Source organism: Prionailurus bengalensis, chromosome B1, assembly GCF_016509475.1.
Source record: "Prionailurus bengalensis isolate Pbe53 chromosome B1, Fcat_Pben_1.1_paternal_pri, whole genome shotgun sequence".
Taxonomy (NCBI): Eukaryota; Metazoa; Chordata; class Mammalia; order Carnivora; family Felidae; genus Prionailurus; species Prionailurus bengalensis.
The window spans coordinates 15665591-15691404 of record NC_057344.1 but is presented as its reverse complement, the minus strand read 5'-3'; the positions used below and the strand labels follow the sequence as shown (position 1 = coordinate 15691404).

The 25814-nt window shown below is 46.9% G+C and overlaps 1 protein-coding gene across 6 annotated transcripts in view; it reads left to right on the top strand.

Annotated features, from left to right (window-relative positions):
- ACSL1 (acyl-CoA synthetase long chain family member 1) overlaps positions 1-25814 on the top strand; it is a 72319-nt gene that overhangs the window by 16630 nt on the left and 29875 nt on the right. For 4 of the 6 annotated variants that reach the window (XM_043558538.1, XM_043558516.1, XM_043558521.1 and 1 more), the window contains exons 2-4: positions 5661-5887; positions 19601-19715; positions 23826-23890. In XM_043558538.1, the coding sequence (XP_043414473.1) occupies positions 5693-5887; positions 19601-19715; positions 23826-23890 (375 nt within the window). In that variant the 5' untranslated portion in view covers positions 5661-5692. Of the gene's footprint in view, positions 1-758; positions 947-3596; positions 3792-5660; positions 5888-19600; positions 19716-23825; positions 23891-25814 lie in introns of those variants that run through there. The other 2 variants (XM_043558556.1, XM_043558547.1) reach the window with 2 other exon arrangements.

Below are 25814 nucleotides of genomic sequence, written 5' to 3'. Positions count from 1 at the left end.
CTACTCTTTCTGACTTTGATGGCGTGGACAGAGAGTGGTGTCGTAAAGAATTTTCAAGTTGACTTGAATATTTCAGTAAATCAGGTTTCTAAAAGCAGAGCACCTCTCCTTCATTTCTCCTTTTAAAATCTGCTTGGAAATTGAATTCGTGATCCCAGAGAGTCACTTTAATGAAAATTATGTGGGTTTAAGGTTCACTGTACTTCGTTGGGAAGAAACACCCCATGGCAGTGGATGGGAGTAATTAATTCCCTGTGGAAGTATTTGCCCACCGTGCGTGGGATCCTGAAGTTACCCAGATGGTCTCTCTCCTTCTCATGCTCAGGATGAGGAGATGATCCAAAGGCAGCAAACGTGGTCAGGAATTCATGTATAGAATGGGCTTTGGACAGAGACCTCTGTTTTCCTTTCTAACTGGTGGATGCCGGCATCCCTGTTTGGGGAGAGCCCGACTGCTCTTTTGGTTCAGGAGGGGACGGCCTAAGCAAATCTAGCTTTAGGTAAATTGCCAGCCAGGGTTAAGGAGCACGAATCCAAGGGTTTTGGAGTGGCACACTGAAAGAACAGCACGCGGTCTGGCTGCTGCTCTCTTGTTCCTCCCCAAGGCTGAGCTCTGCCCAGCCAGCTCAGGACAAAGGGGGAGTTTCAGCCTTCTGTAAATAGCCTATTGTACAAGGGCAGGAGGTGGAGCAAGGAATGGCAGCGTTGCCAGCTTGGCTCGCTGCTTTTAAGGAAAGATGTCAGGATTTCTGCATTTGCTGCTGCTGGGGCAAGGGTGCTATTTGTGTGGGTTTGCTTCAAGGCTGCATTCCTAGCAAAGTATTTCATCAAACCGCTGTTATTCAACCGAATGAAAGCTTGAGGAACTTTAGAAGGGGAGAAACATCCCGGTCACCCATTTTTTTGGGGGGGTTTGTAAACAGTATGAAGAAAATAAAATGCTGATGTAAGTATAAATCTGCAAAATCATAGGAGGTGTGTGTGTGTGTGTGTGTGTGTGTGTGTGTGTCTGTCCCTGTGTCCTTAGAGAATGATGCCCTTGTGAGTCACCTCTGGCCCCAAACCACTTTTGTGTGGTGTAAACAAAATGGTAGGAGGTAAACCTTTGTGTCCGGGTGGCCTTAGACCCATATGTTCAGAGTCCAGGATGATGGGGCAAATCCTGGTGGTTACGTAAGACAAGGGAGTTCAGATGCCCGGTTCTCATCAGGCCATGCAGTGTCAGTGCTGAGGACCTTTAGAAACCACCTGCTGTCACGGTTTCTAAGCCGGAGTGGGCTGCATGTGCAGAGAAGTATGTGCATGTTCCCAGTGGAGAGGATCAGCGGCCCCTCAGAGGTTAGGAATTGTTCGTGTAGAGGAAAAAGCATGACTTTAGGGTCAAGTTGGTGCCCCCGTCTTGGGATACACCTTGGGGAAACCTCTTAAGTCTCCAGCCTCAGTTTCCTCATGATCATTTTGTATTGCGATGTTACGGTGAGCTACAGGATGTGAAAGCCTTTCTGAAACACTAAATCAGTGCTGTGTTGCCAGCTCTTCTTCCCCAAGTTTGGGTGGATAAATACCAGGACTTCTGTTTCCTGACAGTCGTGCAATCCAGCTTCTACTACCGTGTCCTGTGTATCCTGTCCTGTGTCCTGTCCTGTGCACAGGGCTACTTAAAGGCATCCTTCACAATGGTTCTTTGCACTGGATGTGTGCCACGTTCCCCCAACCATTGCTGTGTTCTCTGTCGTTCTGTGGTTTTAGACTCCAGCTCTTTGGGAAATTCAAAGGACCCAACTGAACAAACACACTTTTCCTAAGTGCTGGGAGGAAGGGTGTGCAGGTGTAGCTGTTGGGGAAGGGAGAAGCCAGCCGCCAATAGTCTTGTGTGTTCTCAACTGAGAAATACTGGCTGCTTAAGCCTTTAATCCGATTGAATCATATTCTTAGCAAATAGCAGCATTATTACTTGCCTGGGCTGTAAACTTCCTGAGAGGGTGATGTGGAAATTTGCTTTTGAAAGAATTTAATAAAAAAATATTCCAACTAGAACACCGTTGGAATAAGAAGTACAGTCTGTCTGGGTTTTAGTCATCTGTTGGCAAGTGTGGGTCTTGATTCTTCTTAGAGACCTGTTGGGGGCTGTCTTAAAGTGTGGTGTTAATGTTCACCTGCAGCATTGAAGGGCTATTTATTGTGGCTAATATTCTCTGAATGAGGTCTGCCTGCATTTCTAAATACGCGAAGTGCCTTTTCCTTAATAGCAGTTTCATAGAAGGAAGAAGATTTAGAATGCTTTGTATTCATGTTTAAGAGTCATTCTTCACGTGGATCTAAAAGGAGGATTGTCTTAGTTCTTTATTGGATGGGCTCTAGTTTTCCTATGGACAGCATTAACCAGTTGATTAAGTGAAGCTGGTTTTCAGCTTGTCTGTCACCTGGCTGCGAGCTGAGAGGCATGAATTAAACTGTTGTACCTTGTCATTATCACCCACTAAAGGTAAGAATTTAGCTGGGTTTCAACCCTTAGTATTACAGATTAGTATCTAATAAAGTGTTCTTGCAACGGTGCAAGATTACCAAATCAGTAATTTTCTGAAGTGTTTTTTTTTTCTTCAAGTTTTCTTTCCTAGACTTATCTCTAGAAATAGACATTTTTCTTTCTCCTCTAATGCTGTCTACAGCTTGGCTCCTGCTGATGCTTAAAATAGAAAAAAAAAAATCACCAGCTTATGACTGTATTTGTTTATGGGGGGATTATTTAACGTTCCCCTCCAAGGACTGGATTCTGTCGAACAGCCCCTGCAGATTCACAGGATCTGGGCTGTATGGAAATGACTTCAGGGACCCCGGGGAGAGAAAAGCCAAGGGCAGGGGTGTGTCTGCGAGGGGTGGGAGATTCCTCCAGCCGCAGGGGCGCAGTGGGCGTGAAGAAGGCTGCCAGGGGGCGTGACTAGAGGGGCAGGCAGGCCCGCACAGGGCGCAGTCGGGTTGCTTAGGGTCGGCTGGCTGTGCTGTGTATGGAATCTGGCCGCCTGCTGCCAGCGGGCCGACTCCATCTGTCTGCTCATCCTCACGGTCTCCGTGAGTGCGGGCCTTGCTCAGGGAGCCCTCACTTCAGCACGCCCTGCCGACACCGCCGGCTCAGTGTCGTGTGTCCCCCACCCGCCGAGAGCCTGGACCGGGTGGTGGGCGCCGTCCTCCCAGCCGCCGGCTCCAGGCCCCCCGCCCCCCCCCCCCCTCCCCCCGGCGCACCCTGGCTGGCCTCATGTGTTCACTGTGCTCCCGGACTGGAGTAGCTCCGCTCCTGTGCGTTCCTCTAGAATAAATCTGCTGTGGCCATACCACGGACAATCTGTTTCTTTCGGGGTCCGTCGCCTGTTGGTTCGACATGCCGCCCAGCATCTGATCGTTTATTTCACTGGTTTTTAAAAATATGCCCATTGTCTCTTCTCATTGGGAAGCCAGGCAGAAAGAAAACAGTGTCTGTTTTCAGATCTGGCACTGGCAGTGACACTGGCTGATGCCTGTCCCTGCCCATGGGTGGAGCAGTGGGGTGACTGTGCTCCCAGCTGCCCATTGGCCCATCCTCCACCCGCTTCTCCTGGGAAGTCAAGTGTGAATTTTGTCTCATAGTTACCTTTAGCCCAGTGGGCAGCAGGACAGGAGTCGGCCTGTGGCAAATGTCCTGAGAGACCTTGGCAGGTCCGGCAAACGCCAGCTGAGCTCCTCCCCCCACCCCCCCTCCCACCACCTCTTCTGCTCCGCAGTAGTCACCTAGCAGTCAGCTGTTGGTGGCACCTATGGTGAGTGGTATTGTAAGTAGTGGAGCTTCTCCTCCAGAAGTATGACCTGAAGAAATTTTGCTTATCTGTTCCTTCTTGGTAGTAGTCATGGAAGGAACTTTCGTGTGTGTGTGTGTGTGTGTGTGTGCACGCGCGCGTACCTACACAGAGTTGTGACGCAAGATTGCACGAGCTGAGCAAATACATTCAGATAGTGATGGCCAGTGAAAACACCCGATACTCTGCTCCTCTCTAAACAAAATTTACAGCGGTAGAGAGTGAGATTTAAAGATTTCTGTATCTGAAAAAAGAAAATTATGTTCAGTTTTGTGACCTCGGTATTTAAAAGGACATACAAGAAGGAACTCACAGCTACCATCTGAAGCACAGCTAAAGCATTCACACTTGGCAGGCAGGTTTTGAGAAAAGCCTTTCAGAGCATTCGCTATGATTTCCTTCCCTTTACTGCCAAACATACTTTATAGTAGTGGCTCATCAATTGTTTTCTAATTAGAATTATTCGTACTTATTTCCTGTTCTGACACTTTTTATGCTGATGTATGTATAAATTGTCTATCCCATCCAATTTGAGGCTTTCATATACATTAGGGTGTTTGTCCAATTTTCTTCTGTGTGTTTTGGCTTTTTTTTTTTTTTAGTTTACTTATTTATTTATTTTGAGAGACACAGAGTGTGTGAGGGAGGAGCAGAGAGAGAGAGGGAGAGAGAGAGAATCAATCCCAAGCAGACTCCACAGTGAGCATGGAGCCTGACAGGGACTCGATCCCCTGGTCACGAGATCATGGTCTGAGCCGAAATCAAGAGTCAGTCACTTAACTGATTGAGCCACCCGGGCACCCCTGTGTTCTGACTGCTTTGTTGTTGTTGTTGTTGTTTTATTAACTCTGTACCTTACGGTTCTGCATAAAGGACTAATCACAGGATGTTGGTAGATGAAATAATGATAGTACTTAGCATTTATTGAGTAGCTTCTGGGGCCCATGCCATTCCAAGCTCTCTGTAAATCATGTAACCATTATAAAATCCCCATGAGATAGGTCTATTTTCAATCTCCATTTTTGGTTAGGGAAACTGAGGCACAGAGAAGTTAAGTAATTCCAAATCATGCAACTAATAAGCTGGGAAGACAGAATTTGGCTCTAGAATCTGGGATCTTAAATATTATTCTATACTTCTTCTCAAATACTATGCCTCAGTCTCTCTCTAGTTACGTGGTAGATGGTTTAGAATTTATGTACATCCATTTATTGTTATTATTATATTTTGGTTATAGTATCTTGAGGAATATAAAAAATTATTTTAGCAGAATAGAGAACTGCAGTTTCCTCTGCATTTGTACTGCTGCTTTTATGGTACAGAGGGCATGGGGAAAGCGAGAGACATACCGACATGTAGGTTGGTCCGTTGGACCGATCCAGAGCTGATGGGAAATCTTTCGGGAGAAGGGGGAGCAGACGGCTGCTGGGTGGTTTGGGCTTACTTGTGCCTCTTCCCCTTTTCTCCTCATTAGCCCTGATAACGAGACTTGAGTGTATTTGATTAGGTGGGAGAGAACAGAGGCACACTATCAGGGAAGAAACTGGTAACTTACGCCACTTGAGCGTGTTATGGCGAGAATTCTTTGTGAGTGAAATCTTTTTAATGTGGGGAATGGACACTTTGCACAAAACGATGGAAGTCAAATGAATTTCTGACGTGTTCTTAGAAAAATGAAATTCGGCAGCCAGGAAGAGAGCTGGACCATCAGGCCTGTGGGTTTAATGCCTCGATTGGTCAGCCAGGCATCAAGTGGGATGGTTGGCCGTCGGGAATTCTGGAGACAAGTCCTTCCTTGCTGGAATGAACATGACATCTTTTCTCTCCTGACAGAATTCAGCTGAGGGAGCCAGCGACACAGGACAATGCAAGCCCACGAGTTGTTCCGGTATTTTCGAATGCCAGAGCTGGTTGACTTACGACAGTACGTTCGCACTCTTCCGACCAACACGCTCATGGGCTTTGGAGCTTTTGCAGCCCTCACCACCTTCTGGTACGCCACGAGACCCAAAGCCCTGAAGCCACCGTGTGACCTGTCCTTGCAGTCTGTGGAGGTGGCGGTAAGTGGAGGGGCCTGCCGGCCTGCCATGTGGGTTTTCTCTGCATTTCCCCAGATTTCCCATTGAATGCGACACTGACCGGTTTCCGTCACCATCAGATATTTGCAAGGCCACTTTGTAAGCTAAACTGTGTTCGACAGACTGACGTTTGTCTATGTTAATAAATGGAGGGTGGGGGCCCGGAGGATTCCACAAAGGATGGGCCCAGAGTCCCTGCTCTCGCAGGGCTGATGTTCCAGCAGAGAAGAGAGATGTCAAACAAATGTTCCAGAAAGAAGGATTTCATCTGCAGTATACCTGATACTTAGAACACATCCCCCAGCTGTTGAAAGGGACTCTGAGATTTCACCTAGAATGAGGCGAGGCTAGGAACTTGCCAGAATAACATGGCCACAGAATCTCAGTTAGGACATGATCAAGCAAGGGTATTCAGGAGGGATCCAAGGTTGAATTGTTGAGCACTGTGGTTGTACATAACATGGCCAAACTACAGGCCATGCTCTTGTTCTCATGAAAATGAAACCAGAGTGTGCATTCCCTGGTTAGGGCATAGCGGGTGGGATGGGACAGGGAAAGCAAGGGACCCTTTCAGAAAGAGTTTTTTCTTTTTTTTTTTTAATTTTCAAAAAAATGTTTATTTATTTATTGAGAGAGAGAGAGACAGAGAGTACCTACGAGCAGGGGAGGGGCAGAAAGAGAGGGAGAGAGAGAAAGAATCCCAAGCAGGCTCTGCACTGTCAGCACAGAGCCCGATGCAGGGCTTGAACCCACAGACCATGAGATCACGACCTGAACCAAAATCAGGAGTTGGATGCTTAACCGACTGAGCCACCCGGGCGCCCCAGAGAGATTCTTTCTTGATGTTTCTGCTCTGCTTTTCTCCCTTTTGAATCTCTTTAGTATAAAATGTGAGGGGTTGAAAAGATGAAGCAGCCACGTTCTCACTGGTGCCCTGACTCTCTGCGTTGTGGTTTCTTGCTTCTCCCTACCTAAGTCAGAATCGATTTTCAGTATTCATAACTCTAAATGTACATAAAGAATGTCTCTTCTTCCCCTTCCTGCCCTGGTCCCCAGGCTGATGGCCATGAGGAGGAGAGGGTACCCTTCCACACGAAGCCTTGGCCTGCCTGATAAGGACCATTTTGTTATTTACAGGGTTTTAGTTCTTTTAGACAATTTTCTTGGATTCATTAACTTGAAATTTTTATAATCTGTAGAAGATACATCAGTCTAATTCAGACCAAAATGTAAAGATAAAATGGGCGAATTATTGCCAAGAAAAGGTGTTTTCATACCTTGTTTAGAAGGTAAATGTGACTTAATATTTCACTTCAGCTAGTGGCGCCTGGATGGCTCAGTCGGTTAGGCGTCTGACTTCAGCTCAGGTCATGATCTCGTGGTCCGTGGGTTCGAGCCCCGCGTCGGGCTCTGTGCTGACAGCTCGGAGCCTGGAGTCTGCCTTGGATTCTATCTCCCCCTCTCTCTCTGCCCCTGCCCTGCTCACCCTCTGTCTCTCTCAGAAATAAATAAACATTAAAAATTAAAAAAACAAAATTTCACTTCAGCTAGTAACAAGCCAAGAAGGAGTAGAATTTAATTTTTCTAATACATGAGTGTGGGGTTTTTGACATTCCTTCTCTTCTGGCGGAGGACCTGGTGCCTCAGGGTAGCATTGCCATCGCTATGAAGAGAGTACTTGGCAAGTGCAGATTTAAGATATTTATAATTTAGCACTAACTGTAAATGCCTAATTCTAATTGTATGAGAAATTGTGGAGGCACTTACAGTGTGCTTTTTAAGTTCCAGCTTAGCATAAAGTCATTCTGAGACTTATTAAAATAAGCATTCATGTCCTCTGTAGAACGGTGGAAAACTACTGATAAGCAGAAAGAAAATTAAAATCTATAATTCCACTACCTGGTAGAGTCTCCCTGATTTTTCCCTTCGCTTACAGAACTGGATTCAGCTCTGATCTTCAGAATTTGTCAGTCTTGGGAGTAGATACAAAATTTGTTTCGCATTTCTTTTTTTTTAAGATTTTATTTATTGTTTTGAGAGATAGAGAGCAAGTGAGTGGGGGTGGGGCAGAGAGAGAGAGGGGGGGGGACACAGAATCCGAAGCAGGCTCCAGGCTCCTAGCCGTCAGCACACAGCCCGACGCGGGGCTCAAACCCGCAAACCACGAGATCATGACCCGAGCCAAAGTTGGACGCGTAACCGACTGAGCCACCCAGGCTCCCCTGCTTTGCATTTCTAAAAAGAAAACTTAAAATACTGAAATAAAGACAAGCTTTGAGGGGCGCCTGGGTGGCGCAGTCGGTTAAGCGTCCGACTTCAGCCAGGTCACGATCTCGCAGCCCGTGAGTTCGAGTCCCGCGTCGGGCTCTGGGCTGATGGCTCAGAGCCTGGAGCCTGTTTCCGATTCTGTGTCTCCCTCTCTCTCTGCCCCTCCCCCGTTCATGCTCGGTCTCTCTCTGTCCCAAAAATAAATAAATGTTGAAAAAAAACTTTAAAAAAAAAAAAATAATAAAGACAAGCTTTGAGTTCTGATGCTCCGTAACGACAGGTGCTTTCCTGTAGGTAGCGTGGTCATAAGGAGTTCTGTGGCAGAAAGAAGCACTTAATTCATTTCATTAAGTATTCATCAGGAGCCTGTGTATCCGGCACCGATGTAGGAACTGATCGTCAGAATAAAATACTGTTGTTTTGTTCCTTTGTTCCTTTGAAAACAAGTGCCATTTGCCAGTCCACACCCTGGTCTCCCGCCCTGCCCCCATTTCGCCTCCAGATTTCCACCCCCCTCTTCCCATAAACCTTCCATGGGTGTTAAAATGAGGAGTCTGCACTTTTTGGTTCTGCTGCATCTGATACCACCCACACTGGCTGATTCCAAGCTACACCTTCTTAACGCTGTGGCCCGGAGGTTCTTGAGAAGTTACAGCTTCTCACATTTCCTTCTAGAAGTCGGGGTGACGCTGGAGAAACAGATTCTGATCCTGTGGACATGTAGAGGGTGTCCTCTGTGAAGGAAAATAGTCAATTATTGTCTTGGGGAACTGCATAAAAGTGGGAATAATTAAATTGTCAGCCTTTTGACAAGAAAAGCAAATGAATAAACATGAAAGTAACATCCCATTTATAGTTCTCTAAGCTACTTTGTGAAGAAAAAAACATTTTGCTATGGTACTATTTACCTTCCTGTTAGAGAAATTGGATGAACTAAAATAAATAAAAGTAAGTAAGTAAGTAAGTAACTAAATAAATAAGTAAATAAATAAATAAATAAAAAGGGTGATAAAGAGGACGTTAGCACCGTGCTGTGCCCCATGTAAGAAAAGCAATGAGGACATAAGCTGCAGAACGGGACAGAGACGCTGAAGTTCGGAACGGAGTCCAACAAGCGTCTCTTGAATTTCACACACGGTGTGATCCAGACCCCATGTTGAGGGCCGAGCCCGTGCGTTTGTGGTGGCAGCTGACACCGTGTGTCAGCAGTGTGACCCGAAGGCCTGCCTTTCCCTGCGTGTCAGGGAGGAGTTCCATCTTCCACAGAATTCTTTGGCTTCTGCTCGGTAACTCCAAGCTGTGGGGGGAAGCGAGTGTCTCTGTGTCCGTGTAGCCTTTACTCACTTTCACAAGTGATTCACACGTGTCCAGGTTTCAGCTGGTCTCTGTCTGTTGGCCGAGATTGAGATGCCCGTGTCCCCCCGGGTGAAGATGACCTTAACCGCGGTGACTGGAAACCCTTCGGGGCTAGTCAGGGGCCCAGACCGTGGTGGTCGCAGCTTAGGGACATAGGAGAGCGTGATGCAGCTAGGAGGGACCAGAGAAGCGAGCGGATTTGGCAGAGGCTGGACCTCGCTCCTCTGCTTAGACCAGGAAGACCGCTTTGGACAAGTTCCCCTGACTTTTCTGACCTTCACATTCCTTATCTGGAGAACAGAAGTGATAGATCCTTCCCTCCCTCACGGTTAAGAGGACTGCCTAGATACTTGCAGAGGGTCCACTTGGCCCATACCGAGTGTCCAGTAAGTGTTAGTTTTCTTCTTCTATGAAGGCCTCCTCTTTTAACCCTCAAGTTTTATACACAGGAAAACAGCTGAGTCCCAAGAGGCGAAATTATATTACATAGTTAGTGAACTATCCAGAGCTTTGTTATACTGCCTTCATTACAGTGGTTGAAAGTCAGGTATTGTAATAGGGCTTTACAGGGGGTGGGGGAGGATAGTAAAGTTGGGGTCTGTGTAGATTAATTTGAAGAGTCGGTGGTTAGACCTTTGAACCCAGGAGCAGGCTCTTCCGAAAACGGGTATTGGAGGCAAAACCGTCTGAAGGTAATGCAGATGGAAGGAAGAAGCGGGGCTGGTGACGTAAGAACAGGGGCTGAGGTTCCACACATGAGATGGGTGTGGGAGCAGAAAGCGGGTGGTATGGGTGTGAGGCCGGGGCTGGGAGCATAATGTTGTCACAGCCGGGGCGGCAGTGGCAAAACCAGGTTTCTGGTGAGCTTCTGCCTCCCGGCATCCTCTGCCCGTGCCCCAGGTCGGATGTAGATGGGGTCAGAGCAAAACTTGGTGCCGGTCGGTCGTAGGTCCACCTACCGGAGTTTAACGGATTGAGGCAACAAACCATTCCAAAGCGTAAATGAGAATCCAGGTAATTGCTGCAGGAGGAAGTGGAAAGAGTATGGGAATTCCTAGATTTGGTGAGAGATGTCAGAAGCAGTGAAATGGCTCACTTGCCAAATTAAGATGGAAGGATTTATAATGTACTTAAATGAAAACCCAAGCTATTTGCCTTGTCTTTGAATATTAGAGAAGGGAGTAGACTGCAGAACGTAAAAAACTTTTCTATATCTCTAAGTCCACAGCTTCCTTAAGACTTCATTTTCAGAATATCAGAGCTTAGTTTCAGACTTGCCTCGGGTAACCAAACAAGTCAGTGCATAACAGATTCACTGTTTAAACTTGTTGGTTACTGGACCTTGGTTCTAGTGTGGGTTCATATCTTTCAATATGCAGGATCGGCTCTTTGGGGATCACTCAGCTTGGCTCCCAAGTTGGATGACTTCCACACCAAATGATCTCATGACATTCAGGCACATGCTGGCTGGCGGGCCTTTTGGCGTAAAAGCTTGAGATTGATACATCCACATGTTGGGATATTTATGATTAGCAACTTGCCTTCAGATTTTATTCTTTTTTTTTTTTTTAAGTTTATTTATTTTGAGAGCTCACGTGTGTGCGCACGAACAGGGGTGGGGCAGAGAGCGGGAGAGAGAGAATTCCAAGCAAGCTCCACACTGAGCATGGAGCCCAATGCAGGGCTCGATCCGACAACTATGAGATCCTGACCTGAGCTGAAATCAAGAGTCGGACACTTAACCGACTGAACCACCCAGGCACCCCTTGCCTTAGCATTTTAAGCCTGTGCTATAGGTGACACTCTGGATTCAATCCTCCATGCTTCACAGAGTAATTATCTGATGGCCTCCCTTCAGCAAGCACTTGGTCATCTGCCATGTGATATGCGCCCAATACCTGGAAGAAGAGGCTGCTGTCCTCATGCAGCTTGTAGGCTGGCCAGCGGTCCTCTTGAGGTCTCCTTCTGTCCCTGGCAGAGGGTGAGGGTTGTCCTTAAACTAACAGGACAACTTGTTCTCATGCCATAAAGCCAAAACTCTGGTTCATTCTCTGATCAGAACCTTGAAAAAAGCAAACTAAATGGAACATATCTGGCCCGTGGAAGCATTGCTCAATAAATGTCATGGTTTCCTCGCATAGGACTTGCAGAGACAAAGTGTCTACCTCTGGGCTAATGACATTGGCAAAGCCAAAAGTGGCAATGCCAAAAAGAAGTTGACTCATGGAAGCATACATCAAATCACATCGTGCACTTTAGGTATTTCACACTTTTGTCAGTTACACCTCAGTAAGGCTGGGAAAAAAACAAAAAAAACAACAAACAAACAAAAAAACAAAGGGCAAAGCATGGCGATACCCTGGACTTGAATGGCTGGGGCTGGTTCCGGGTGGGGGTGCTGTTGTCCAGTGGGGTAGGACCGAACTCCACAGTGAGGCAGCGATGTAGGGAGAGTCTGAGTGGGAGCTGGAGGGCAGAGCAGGAAGGGAAGTTGTCTGGGAAGGGCAGGTGCAGTCAGATGGTGGAACTAACACCGGCCCCACGGTCTGTGGAACAAGTGGCAAAGCATCTGTAAGAGGGGGTGTTAGACTCCCGAATTTGAACCCAGTGGGAGGTAGCAGGTGAGCATGACGAGGAAAGAAGAAATATTAGGAGCGGTCTAGTCATTTCTGCAGTCACTTGTAAATACAAACATTAATGAAAACAGAATTCCCATCTCCGGCAAGACTCGGAGTGGTGGAGCAGAAGCACGTGCAGGACTTTGGAAGAATCTCCTGGTTTGATGCTCTGGCTTCCTCCCTGCCGGTAATGCTTGTGCAAATCCTGTTTTTAGGCATTAGCTTTCGTTTACTTGCCATTTGTAATTGCAGGTTTCCAGTCCTTGTTCCCCACTGCCTGTTCTTCCCTGGTCTGATTGGAAAATAATTGTGCATGTGGTCAAAGATGTCTGCAAAGATTTGCCTTTCTAATCTTTTTTAAGATTTTTAAATTTTTTTGAATTTGTTTTTGAGGGAGAGAGAGACAGAGACAGAGCATGAGTGGGGAGGGACAGAGAGAGGAAACACAGAATCTGAACCAGGCTCCGGGCTCTAAGCCTTCAGCAGCAGAGCCTGATGCAGGGCTCGAACGCACGAACCACAAGATCATGACCTGAGCCGAAGCTGGACGCCCAACTGACTGAGCCACCCGGGCACCCCGCCTTTCTAATCTTACCCCTAGTAGCTTGCCTGCTGTGGTGCTCAGAGAGTTTTCAAATGCATTTTTCTAAAGGGCTATGGCATCCGAGGGCATTTTCAGCCAGCGGCCCTAGCAGTTGGGGCCGTGGGGGTGGATGCAGAGAATGTATTTGGAGGGGCGTCTTTGTTTAGACCTAATATTCTGGGAGTGTACGAACGTCAGCATTTTCATGCCTTTAGGTAACTTTAGCACCTCTTCCAAAACGAAACAGGCTTCTTCATGACTAAGTATAACAAACCTCGTTGGTTACTTTGTCTTCACTCACATTGCAGAAAACTTAAATGAGGTTCTCTGTGTTTTGAGGCTTGTCTGCTAATTAGAAGTGACCAGTGATTGGAATGAGGCGGTAGAAGTGTCACTGCTGGTCATGGTCATGGGGCAGCGGTGGGTGGCGTGAGTGGGCTGCAGAGTGAAAGACGGGCATTGCAGAGAACTGAAGGCAGGTTTCTGATCTTCGTGCCAAGACTAGGCCGCAGAAGTATTAAGTAGCTGCCTTGAGGAATTCAAAGAAAGAAAGGTGATTGTTTTAGGGGGAAAATTTTTTTATTTCTGGATTCCATGTAAACCTGGCAGTAAAAGCTTCAGTTCACCGAACAGGAATATGGTAAAGCAGGTCTGAGAACACAATTTGATTTTGTACAAATGATGCTGCCTCTCACAGGCTTCATTAAGCAGGGAACATACACATGTTCATAAACGACAGACGCGTGTGCTGGAATATTTATTCAAGTTTAAAAATAGCCTCCCCCAAGCAGGGTCAACGGGTGCCAGGTGAAAAATGGCACATGTAACCCTTCTGAGCTTCTCGACAAAAAATCCCTGCTTCGCATTCATGTCTTAGAAGGCCAACCATGGATGAGAAACAGACACCGGTTCCCTTTAGAAGTCAGAAGTGGGGCAGAATGTTTCGCATATTCCAAATGGCAGGCATGTAGAGATGTTATAGGCAGTTTTGTTTTGCTGGAACAATGTGTGTTTGTGGGGGTTTGGATTTTGTGACTCCAGACTTTCTTCCCTCTCGCAGAGGTGGGAGGGTGCCATTTTCCCTTCTGTGGTTGGCTGATTTCCCCTGGTGATGAGCTTGAAATGTGCTTGTCAGCCTCCACCCCACCCCCCAACCTAAGCAACTCCTCCCCTTGGGAAGGCAGTGGGGAGGTGCTCAGGAAGTAGGAAACAGGAAAGTGAACTAGGGGTGAGATGGAAGGTGTTCTAGGGCTTTAGAGGAAAGTGTTGAAGAACCGAAGAAACCCAGGCAGCCATCTATGATCCGGGCCCGGCTCCTCCAAGATGGAGACTAACAGCATGGGGGCGAGTTTGAACCCTGCTTGTGATCCACAAAGAAACTTCTCACCGTATCGGATGTCCGTGTCTCTGGACAACATTTGAGATGTCACATGAAAGCCTCCCCCGCAGGCTCTTCGCTCACCTGTGGAGTGGCTGGCTGGCTACACTCAGGTGCTCAGGAAATACTTACCCTCCGTCGTTCCTGCACGCAGATGACAGAACCCAGCACTGACTTGATGGTTCCGCCCTTTCTTTACTCCCTGGGCAGAAAGGATCTGGGGAAGTCAGCTAGTTAAAGGGTGAGCATCAACGGTGAGCCTGATGGTTCTTCGCTCCGCGGGGGCATTTACGGTGTAGCCTATCATGGGGCATCTGGGTGTGTTTTAGATGTTCTCTTATCATTCGGGAAACATGGTTTGGAAGACCACTTACTGGCTGGCCTTTACAGGCCTTGGTTTGATACAGCAGAGAGTCCAAGAGGTCACTGGATGGAAGAGTAGTTTTGTGCCTGTTTCTAGAAAGAAGCAGACAGTGTGGTCTGCGGAGGGTAAGATGCATGTAAAAACGTGTAAAAATGCCAGTGCTGGGAAGAGTAGTTCACATGGAGGATGTTGGCAACAGCAAATAAAAAAATAAAAAAATAAAAGGTCTCCCCCCCCCCCCGCCGTGCCCCCCCCCCCCCCCCAGGGCTGTGATTCCATCTGGAGCCTTTCCCCCAGAGACGGATTTAACATTAAAATCCACATGCGTCTTCAACAGTCTCCTTACAAGTTACACCACTGTTCTGTTCTCCTTCCCTCCCGTGTCTCCCTCCGTCTTCCTGCCCCTTCCCCGTTAGAGGGACTAAACAGTAGTAACAAAGGAGGAACTTGACTGTCAGAGCCCAGATTGAGGTGAGTGACACCACAGTTTCTAAGGCCTGGGTCTTTCCATCCCGCAGAAACCCTCAAGGGTGTCATTTTGTTTTGCATTTAGATATGAGAGTGTACAAAATGACCATCACCATCAAGTCCTTTTTGTCAAATACAGGCTTCCCCTGTTATCCGAAAGTAGAGCGCCCCCATGAAAGCTTCTGTGGGTCTAAATGGCATCAGTCAAGAGCGTCTGCCATTTTCCAAAAGTTCAAGTTAGCCACTTCCCTTTTATAAAACACCTACATTAGTACAGTAACAGCTTTCATAAAAGCAGAACTCCTCTTCAGATTTCTTCTGGTTAGTGAAAACAGACAAGTACTCATTGGGTCTTTCATAAAAGTGCCATAAAATGAACTCAGAAAGCAAGGGATCCCTGTATTGGCAAGGGTTCTGGTCTTGGGGACCACTGATAATGCAGATGTCCACTGTGGCCCTGCCCTTATTGACCCTAAGTGGATTGAACTTGAACCTTTATTTCCTAATTCAGCCTACGTGGGGAGACTGACCTCAAGAGGAACCTTGGCTTCTATAGATGTTGCAGAATGTACTCATGAGCAGTGATTTGCCCATCGTGTGTTTGATTCATCATCTTCTATTTTTTTTAGCTGGAAAACCTATAAAACCACATTAAAGAAGCGTATAGCATAATCCTCCTTGACAATCAATCTTACTGACTGATTTCCTGCACATTTAATTGGGGTTGTCTGTTTAGCTCTCCGTTTCTTGAGCACCATTGAAACCACCCCCATAACCCCAAATCTGTAGGTTTATACCAGAAGTCCAGAAGGGCCAAGTTTAAAGTACTTTTTTTTCCATTTAAGTAGATGTTCCTAGAAATAGCCACATGTACTTGCACGACCCAGTAATGAAATGCCCTTCTTTTGAAATGATTCGAATTTGTAGCACATACAGACATCTTGAGCTTGGTGGTTATAGCTGGGCTTCCCAATGCTCAGTGCAATCCCTCCCCTTTGTAGGCATAAGTAAGGTTGCTAACACCCAGTGTTTACAAATAACATTTTTGTTCAAGAAGAATGGTAACACGTATGCACATCAAAAATGATGATTCTTCAGGGGAACGTGTGCTCATGTCACAGAGCGACACATTTCAAAGCATAGATCTTGTTTAGTGCCCTCCCTGCCCCCCCCCCCCAACCCTTTCATTTCAGGCTCCTCTGTTGAAATTACAGACTTACCTTACAAGTCAGTGAGTGTGACCTTTTATCCAGTCTCACCAAATCGGTGTGCCTTTTGGGCATAGAACTCTTTCACTGCTTCCTCTTCAAACTTCTGTTAATTATTCTAATGTCTAATTAGAATAATAATAAATATCTTGTCTTCGGATTACTTTCTTAAGATGATTTGGGATGTTTGGGATATGACTGACTTCTTGAACTTGGATTTGGCTGTTTTACCTCCATGTTTCTCAAAGTTCTGAAGATTATATACCACCAAAAGATTAACCTTAACTCAAGAATTATTTAACCAGAGTTTGTTGTGAAATTATACTCTACAGCAGTGGATTCTCAAAATAGGACTTGGGTAGTTGACCTGTGTTGAGAGGGACATTGTCTCCGTATATCCAAAGCTCAGCTAACTCTCTTCTCAAACCTGGCCCCCATGCCCAGCCTTCTGTTTCTGATAAAAAATGGAACTGCTATCTTTAGACCTCCTTCTCTGCTCCTACACCCAGGTACTTGCCAAATCCCATTCATTAGCCAGTACTGCTTCTGGGGTCACCCTCCTCCCCATGCCCACTTGCCACTGCCCTCACTCAGGTCCAAATGAGTGGATTTCCCTCCCTCCCATTCTTCAGGCTGCGCATGTTTCTTGTAGATTTCTTTCTGAAGCATTACTCGGATCTTCACCACATCCCTGCTGGGATCCTAATGCCTCCAGGCTGCTGGTTGTCACTATATCGTGCACCAGAATCCCCTGGAGAGCTTGCTAAAACACGGCCTGCTGGATCACACCCCCAGGGTTTCTGATTCAGTACATCTGGCGCAGGGCTAGCTAATTTGCTTTCCTTACAAAGGCCTTACAAAGGTGTTCCCCAGACCATCCTTGGAGGACTTCAGCTTGAGGGTGAGCCCGTGCTCCCAAGACTCCAGGCCAGTCCTGTCTATTCTTTCTGACTTCCTCTGTGCTCTTTGCTTAGCTGGTGCTCTTTGGAGCCCCTCGAGTGATGTAAGAATAAGACTTGGGCTCCTTCAGAAAAAGCTCTGAGTCTTATTCGCCTGATTCCCATCTGACCCATTGACAGCTATAAGGGTCCTCAGCAGAACGCATGGGGAGGGCAGTATTGCTTTAGCAGAGACACCACTGAGGGATACCATGAATGAATGAGGGTCATGATAAGAGGTATAGGGGACCCTGTCCCAGGCTGAGGTGATGAGGACCTCCCTGTGGGCTACCACACTGCCTGTCCATCCCGGCCATGAGTTGATAAGCAGAGCGGGCTGGGCCAGTGGCCAGGGGGCAGTTATTTGTGACGGTCTGCACCTCTGCACCAGGCATGCCTCTTTTCTTAGCTTTCTGTCACTCGGTCCCTCGCGCCTTTTTTCCCTACCTTAGCCGTGAGGCCCTGGGTCTTTTTGGTGGCTTCCTGGATTGAAAAGGCTTCCAATGCTTAATATAAAGCAACAAAATTGCTTCTGAATTTTAATCTGAGTATTTGCTGGAGAAAAGATACAGTCTAAGAAGGACTGGTATTGTAGTTATGGCATATTATAGGATATCCGAGTAGTACTCTACACATTCATGTTTTATAAGGCCAGTTTTGTTTAGCGGGAAACAAGACGTGGACACACGGTATCCCCATTTGGCAAAACAAATAGAAGCAGAGATTGAGTAATAATCATGAGTCTACAGTGCAGAGATTTTGCCACCATTATACACACAAAGAATAACTGCTTTATAAAGTAGTGTGTTATAATTAATAATTATGTTTGGAATCATGGCTACAGGTGTTAGAAAGTTTCTGCCAAGGTAGAGAAGACTGCGTGACAATTGTAAAATATATCATCGGATGATATTTACTCCAGAAAGCTATTAGTAGCCTTAGAGCAAGTGTCAAACACGTATTTGATACGTAGTAGATAATGAAAGACTTTATATAAATGTAGACCATAGAAGAAGTCTGGAAGGAACTCATCAAACTGGTAATAGGGACAAGTCTTTTTTTTTTTTCTCCTTAATATACTTCTGTACTATTGCTCTTTTTGAAGTACATATATGATAAATTGGTTGGGAGGAGAGCTTGCAGGAGGAGTATGAAGGATACCAATTAAATCCTAAAGACAAACAAACAAAAAAAAAAATACAAGAAGAAGAAGAAAAAGAATCCACCAAAATCTCTCTGGCCGTCATTACCTATAAAGGCCTCCATGTTGGTTCTTCCGCTGGAATGTGTCCCGTTTTTTCATCTCACACTCTAGTCTCTGAGACCTAGTCCTTTGCCCCCTTCTTCATGAAGGCTTTCCTATCTACTTTCTTCAAATCTCATGCTAGAAATGATCTCTCCTACTATGAACAGTCCTTTCTCTTAGTACCAAGAAGTTCTTATATCGTAGCGTGATTTCCCCAAGAGAGTGTTTCCTGACCGTTGCACATGTGAAGACCCCCCCTCTCTGAAATTCAAAAGAAAAAAATTGTAGGCTCTGACATCAGAGTAGTTGAGCTTTGATTTATCAGTTCCTAGAGAATGCTTGGTGTTTCTGTGGCTATCTGGACCCACAGTATCTCTGTGGCCCTGGAGGGCTGCGCAGCTCAGAGGTTGAAAGCTACTACCTCTTACCCCCCTACCCTCTTGGGAGAGAGAGAGAATCCCAAGAAGCCTGTGCACTGTCAGCATAGATCACAGGGCTCGAACTCCCGAACTGTGAGACCATGACCTGAGCCAAAATCAAGAGTCAGACGCTCAACCGACTGAGCCACCCAGGCACCCCTAGAGAGCTACTTCCTCTTATGATAACTTCTGCAACTAGTTAGGAGTTATTGTGGATAGGAGGTAAACTTTCTGCACCAACCAAGGAAGACCACAAAGAGACGGGTACGCAGAGATACAAAATCTGTGCACCTACAAATGCAGCGAGTCAAAGCAGTCAAGACATGTCCCTGCACCTCCCTAAGTTTTGTAGCTGGTGATTGTCAACTGTTAGATGCTATGTGAGCGTCTAAAGTTCCTACCAGGTTACACTGCTGTTGACACAGAGATGTAACAGTGGCAATAATCTCGGAAGGAATATACATGGCATTTTGGAAGCACAACTGAATGGTGTGTCATTTCCACGAGAGCTGACCCAAACGCAGTCTCCTGTGCTGTCGATGGCAGAGGTTTGAGACTTGTCACAGTGTGTGGTGGTGGCAGGCTTCCAGTCCTCCTGCCAGACCCCTTCTCAGACATCTGCTCCCCTGTTTCCTTTTCCCAGGGCCCCTCTTAGCCTTGCTTCTCTGAAGCCAGGAATTGACCCCAGCTGAATGCTCCATCTTGGCAAATCCTGCACTTCCGTTCATTCAGCAAATACCGAGCAGCTGCTCCACAGGGGCCCCCTGCAGGGCACTGCGGGCGTGCACGCGAGGCCTTTTATTTTCAACATTTTCTTCTAACCGCTCGCGTGTCTGTGTCTTTTCACAGGGTAGTGATGGTGCCCGGAGATCCGTGCTACTGGATGGCGACGAGCCCTTGGTGTATTTCTATGATGATGTCACAACTATGTACGAGGGTTTCCAGCGGGGCTTACAGGTGTCAAGTAAGCATTTGCGGGATTTGTGTGATGAATGCTTGACGGTTCTCATTCGGCATGAGTGGTCTTTCTGGAGAAAGTCATCTTTGCTCCCGTCTTCCACCCGTTTCCACCTGTTCGGGTCTCCCTGTCTCCTCCTGTAACTTCTCCAGAGTGACCTCCAAAGCACAGCAGCCCCTCCAGCTTATCCCCTGGCAGAGCGGGTTCCGTGGTGGAATATGTTTTCATCATGTTCCGCATTTTGTGAAGGGTCACACATATGTTAGCTCATTGTGGGCTCTGACATATCCTGAGGTCAAAAGATCTGTTTAATTGGACCCAATCCAACATTTTCAAACTTACTTGAGCATGAGACCCATATTTTGAGAAATAAACACTGACATCCCAAGGAAGCAGTGTTCCATGAGACACTCGGCAAGCGTTGGCCCGTGGGATTGCGCTTCATTAGTAACGGTGGCCTCAGAGACCCCGTGCACCTGCGTGCCTTTCCAGCCTCTCTCTCTTCCAGGCTCCATGTATATATACCTGCCTCACGTCAGGTATATTTCCACGAGAAAGGAAATGAACACCCCTCTCCTTTCTCGTCACCCCGTGCCTTTGTGCATTTGTCTTTTTCCTGATCATAAAGCTGCTGCTTTCCTACCTCAGCCCCGGGCGCTTGCTGTATGCCTACTAATCCTGTAAACCTCGTATTGCTTTTTTTTTTTTTTTTTACCTTTTCTATAAAACCTTCCTATTCCCTTGTTTTCATCTCCTACCTCCAGGTGGAGATGCCCACTTTCCCCAGCATCTTGAACCTATTTCTGTACCAGCCCCTCCAGGGAACAGAGGCATTTACTGCCCATCTGTCCCGCTAGCCAGTGCTCCATGAACCAGGCAGCTGTCTCTTCTCTCGGCACCTGCACACCGTAGGTGCTCTATTAATGTGTCCTCAGAGATGGAGAGAGTCCTCTCTACTTCCCCCCACCCCTCTTTTTGTTTCAGCCCCTTCATTTTGGCTTATTCCAGGTTACTCTCTAGAAATGGTCTTTGGGATCCACACGTTTGTTATTTAAATCTTTCGGCGGTTAGCTTTTATTTTTCCTACTGCTCCCTAGGCCGTAGTCTCCTGACGGCCAGGGGCTGTGTGCTATTACTGTCTCTGTCCCCACGACATGTTGCATGTGGTATGTGCTCAGGAAGTGCCGTGGTTTTTACTTGATACTGGTAAAATTGGATTGCTCTGATGTGTTTTTGCCCTGGTGTTCCTGTAGCAGATTCATTAAGCCCCACGATAAAGGGAGAGCATTTAATTTGTGAACTTCTTCAAAGTCAGGGGGAGGGGCAGGGTTTGTCTGTGATAGTAAATACCCATAAGGTACAGCAGCCTAACATAAGGCCACATCAAAATATTTGTATATATTCTATATATATAATAAATATATGTGGGTATGTATATGCATGTTCATATGTGTGTGTGACCTTTACCACTACCACAGAGTCACGTGTATAAATGTTTATACGATTTTCCACTATTAGTAGAGAATGAACTCATCTAGGTCGTGTGGTAACTTACATTCTACTTCTGACTCTCCTCTCATCTTAGGACAGTAACTTTTTTTTTTGGTCACCTTCCTCTACTTGGAAAATGAGGGTCTTACGTGAATGTTTCCAAGAGGTTGAAGAAAACGAAGTTCAGTCTTCTTAACCTGTACTGATTGAAGGAAACTAGTCTGCAGATCACTTTGCCTTCTTCCCCCCGCCCCAGAGGAGCTTTTTATTCTAAGCTTTAATTTTCTAGACTACCATAAGATTAAGCCTTTACAGGAGAGCAAAATCCGGCCTCTAGATAAGGTAGTTAGGAGTCTGTTGAATGACAGGAGGAGCCAGCCAGCCTGGAGTTTTCAAACCTGGTCTTTTCAGACCGCATGCAGGAAGCCACTGCTAGGAGGGGCCCTCTGCCTGCCAGTCAGTGGATTCTTGTCCCCGGCTACACTGCATATCACCTGGGGAGCTTTTAAAAACCACTGAGGCCCAGGCCCCTTCCCTGTCCAATGACATCAAAAATTTTGTTAGTAGGGCCTGGGTATAGTATCTTTTTTTTTAAGTTCCCAGTGTCCGGGAGCTGGAGTCTGCATATTTTTTTTGTAAAGGGCCAGAGAGTAAAGATGGTTGGCTTTCAGGGCCATACAGTCTCTGCCATGACTGCTCAGCTGCAGTCTTAGATCATCCGTAAATGAACAAGCGAGGCTGTGTTCCAGTAAAACTGTATTTACAACAACAGGTGGCAGGCTTGATTCGGCCCCTGCCTACAGATCGCCAGTCCCTGTTCTTAAAGAATAAAATCACGTTATTTCGCATGGCAAATGTCTGAAAACAGCCTCTGATGGACCTTGTGTTGTCCAGCATGGCCTTTATTACAGTCCCTGTGAACTGAAGTGGGTCTGAGAATAAGGCCCTCTGTGCTCTTTCTGTTTGCATGAAGGCTGCTGTAGAGAGAGCCAGGACGTCAGTGTGGAGCAGAGAACTTGTCCAGCCTGGGTCCTCCCCGTGCTCACGACTGACCCGCACACGCGGCACCCGTCTCTAGCGGGGGGACTCCGTGTAATAGGTCCAGCGTATCAAGGCTGCCACGGAGGGCCGTGCTCCACTGTCCCTCCCTCTTCTTCCAGTCCCCCAGACCAAATCAGAACATCTGAACTGCCACTCGAGCCTGGAATGGGGAAGCCAGATATGCTATAGTCACAAGACAGAAATGCCGATACCCTGTTCAGAGGGGAGGTGACAAAACAGTCTGTAGTAGAAGCCGTGCAGGCACACAGATGGTGGTAGGGCCCGTGTTTCTAGTTGAGAAACATTGGTGGGGGGGGGGGGGGGTGCCTGGGTGGCTCAGTTGATTAAGCGTCCGACTTTGCCTCTCACGGTTCGTGAGTGGAAGCCCCGCATTGGGCTCTGTGCTGATAGAGCCTGGAGCCTGCCTTGGATTCTGTGTCTCCCTCTCTCTCTCTCTCTCTGCCTCTTCCTGGCTCGTGCTCTCTCTCTCTCTCTCTCCCGCTTTCTCAAAAATAAACTTAAAAAAAAAAAAAGAAACATTCTGGTATGTGGTCGACCCTGATCATCATCTGAATATGGCAGCTTTTTGTGGGGGGCTGGGGGTGGAGTGGACATAGTTTTCCTTCAACAACTACAAACTGAGCATAAAGTTAGCTTGGGGTTAATCTGTAGAAAGAAACTTGCATAATTCCAAATATAAATGACTTGAATGATATTTATTACTGTGCTAGCACTTAGTGTGAATAATTAATACCGGGTTTTCTTTCTTCCTGTTTATTTCGTTACCTGGGGTAGAATCAGGATGCGTCCTGATATGTCTTTCTTTTCTTTTTTTTTTCAATGTTCATTTTATTTTTGAGAGAGAGTGCATGTGAGGGGCGGGGGGTAAGGGCAGAGAAAGAGTGGGAGAGAGAATCCCAAACAGGCTCTGCAATGTCAGTGCAGAGCCCAACGTAGGACTCGATCCCACTAACTTAGAGATCATGACCTGAGCCCAAATCAAGAGTCAGATGCTTAACGCCACCCAGGTGCTCCCATCCTGATATTTCTTAACGTTTACTTTTATAAATACCCCCTTATTTTCTCTCATTTTGCATCTTTTCTTTATTTTTGTTTCTCTGCAATTAAGACCTCGCCTGTGTAAATAAAGTCCAGGTCATCAGAATTTGGACATTGAAGAATCGTATTTTCCTTTTTACATTCTGAGTTAGAATGCTTTAAGTTTAGAAATTTAGAGGGAGTCTTCTGAACACCTACACCAGAATTTCTTTGCCATTCAGCTCCTGACTCCTTTCTAAACCGATAGGGTATTGAAGAAGAATTCACAAATTGAGTGTCTTTAAAAATTGTATTTACCTATGTCCTCTCATTTTTTCCCTCTTCTCCCACTCCATTTAAGAAACAAAATAGAAACAAACAAACAAATGAGACCGAAACCTAGGGAGGACATATTTCCGACCTGAACTCATTATTTCTAATCTAGGGACAAAAATCTGTCTACCTGATCCTTTATAGAATGGAGTACAAATTAGAATATTTATGCATGTTAAGCCCATTTTTTGTTTTTTGTTTTCCTTTTTCCAGATAACGGCCCTTGTTTAGGCTCTCGGAAGCCAGACCAACCCTATGAATGGCTTTCATACAAAGAGGTGAGTTTTCTGGCTCTGTGTGTCCTCGTGCGGGATGTGGTACTGAAATAGGTCAGCTCTCGGAGACGCTGTGAGGGCTGGAGGGTCGCTACTGAGTCCCTGTGTTGCACTAGCTCAGAGCTTCAGGGACAATGTGCAGCATGCAAAGGGAGAAGTCTTACACAGCAATTTGGGGAAAAACGGGTTAAGTAACTTAATTGGTGGTTCAAAAGCACTTTATTTTAGAACTTACGTTGGATGCATTGTGGGGTTGAATTTAATTCTAAGATGACGTTCTAGAAGTGTGCTCAGAGTCCATGGGAGAACAGAATTTCTCCTCTGCCTTGAGGGGTACTAGTGATATTTAGAAGCCCCAACATAGAGTAGCCCTCTCATGTGATAGATGAGGAAAATATACCCCAGGAAAGGAAGGGCCTCGCCTAACGTCACAAGCTGGTCAATGGCAGAAACAGGAGCAGAAGCGAGGTCCATACCTTCCGGTACAGGGCTCTTTGGTGCATTGTATGAACCTGACCAATTTGGGACTGTGCTGACATAGAGCCCCAGGGCGGCCATAGTGAGCAGAACAGATATGCGGAAGTGACACCTGTGTTACTGTATAAACACAAAGGAGGCTGGGATCTGGGTGTATTTCTCTTTATTCCTGTGACTCTGCGGTCCTAGCTGATTCACAGCTACAGCTGTTTCAGTAGTTTCCACTGGCAGGGAGGGAGCGGAGCAGGAAGATGCTGCTTTTTATTTCGATCGTGATAGCAAGACATCTCGATGCCCCCGCCTCTCCCTGGGGAGGCAGGACCCCAAGGACGTATGGGAGCCACCGGAAGCATCAGTTTCTGCTGCCTTTTGTTTCCGGCACAGCTGTCCGGGAAATGGCTCCCTGCCATAGAGGCAGATCATCCTGTGGCATTCATGAATCCACGTGAGCTTCCTCCTTGCACGTTTGGCAGCTGTGCTCTGGAGCGTATATGTGACAGGGGGGTCGTCACAAGGAGCCACAAAGCCGGCTCGGGAATAGCGCTCGCTGGCCCTCCCTAGACTGAACCCCACACCACTTTTCCTTCCCTTCCCTCCCCTCATCTGAGGATCAGTGAGATGCAGAAGGCTTGGCTTGGGTATCTCTTGACAGAGAGCCAAGAGGCAGAACAGCTTAGCAGACCTTTCTTGGGGAAGGAGGGATGAGATGCATGGCCCGGGGGACCAGAGGGATTTTACCGCTTTTCGTGTGCCTTTCCGGAGCCAAGGTAAAATAGCCACCAAGGTCCCTTATTTTCGTGAGGGGTGTAGAAACAGTCGTGCGCGTGTGCGTTGGACACGTAACGCTGCGTGGTGGTGTTCAGGCCTCCCGGAATCCACAGGTGTGTTGTGAATTACTTGTGTTAGATGCCGGCTGGAAGGCGGAAGACAGGTCCGTTGCAGATGGGACTTTTCAAGGCAGACTGAAAATCACGGCGGTTCCTGAAGGTGTTAATCCGTGTTTTGTACATTTCAGCCAGAGGCCGGTGACGGTATAAAACAGGACATAACAGAAGCCAGCTTTGGATTTGTAGACTTAAGTCTTCTCGTCAGCCTGGTGCCTCTGCCCTTTGCGGGGCTCGGAACCCTGTGAGGTTTTCTGAGGGAAAAACCTGAGGGAGCCTCTTTCTAGAGATACAAATGCACACACACTAGCCTAGTAAGCTCCGCAAACCAGGGTAGCATCTCACAGGTTCCCGTCCCTTATGTGCAAGCAGAGGTTGTGAGAAGGCTGGGGGATATGGAAACATCATTCTTGCTGTCACCTCACCCTTCAGCTCTCGTTCCCATAGGCAGAGCGAGGTGGCACTGTGTGCCAGGACAAATGGGGTTCTGGGCAGGAACAGGTGTGGCTTCATTCCCTACGGGCATGCGTGGGAATTCGGACTGCTCCCGAGAACTCAGCAACTGA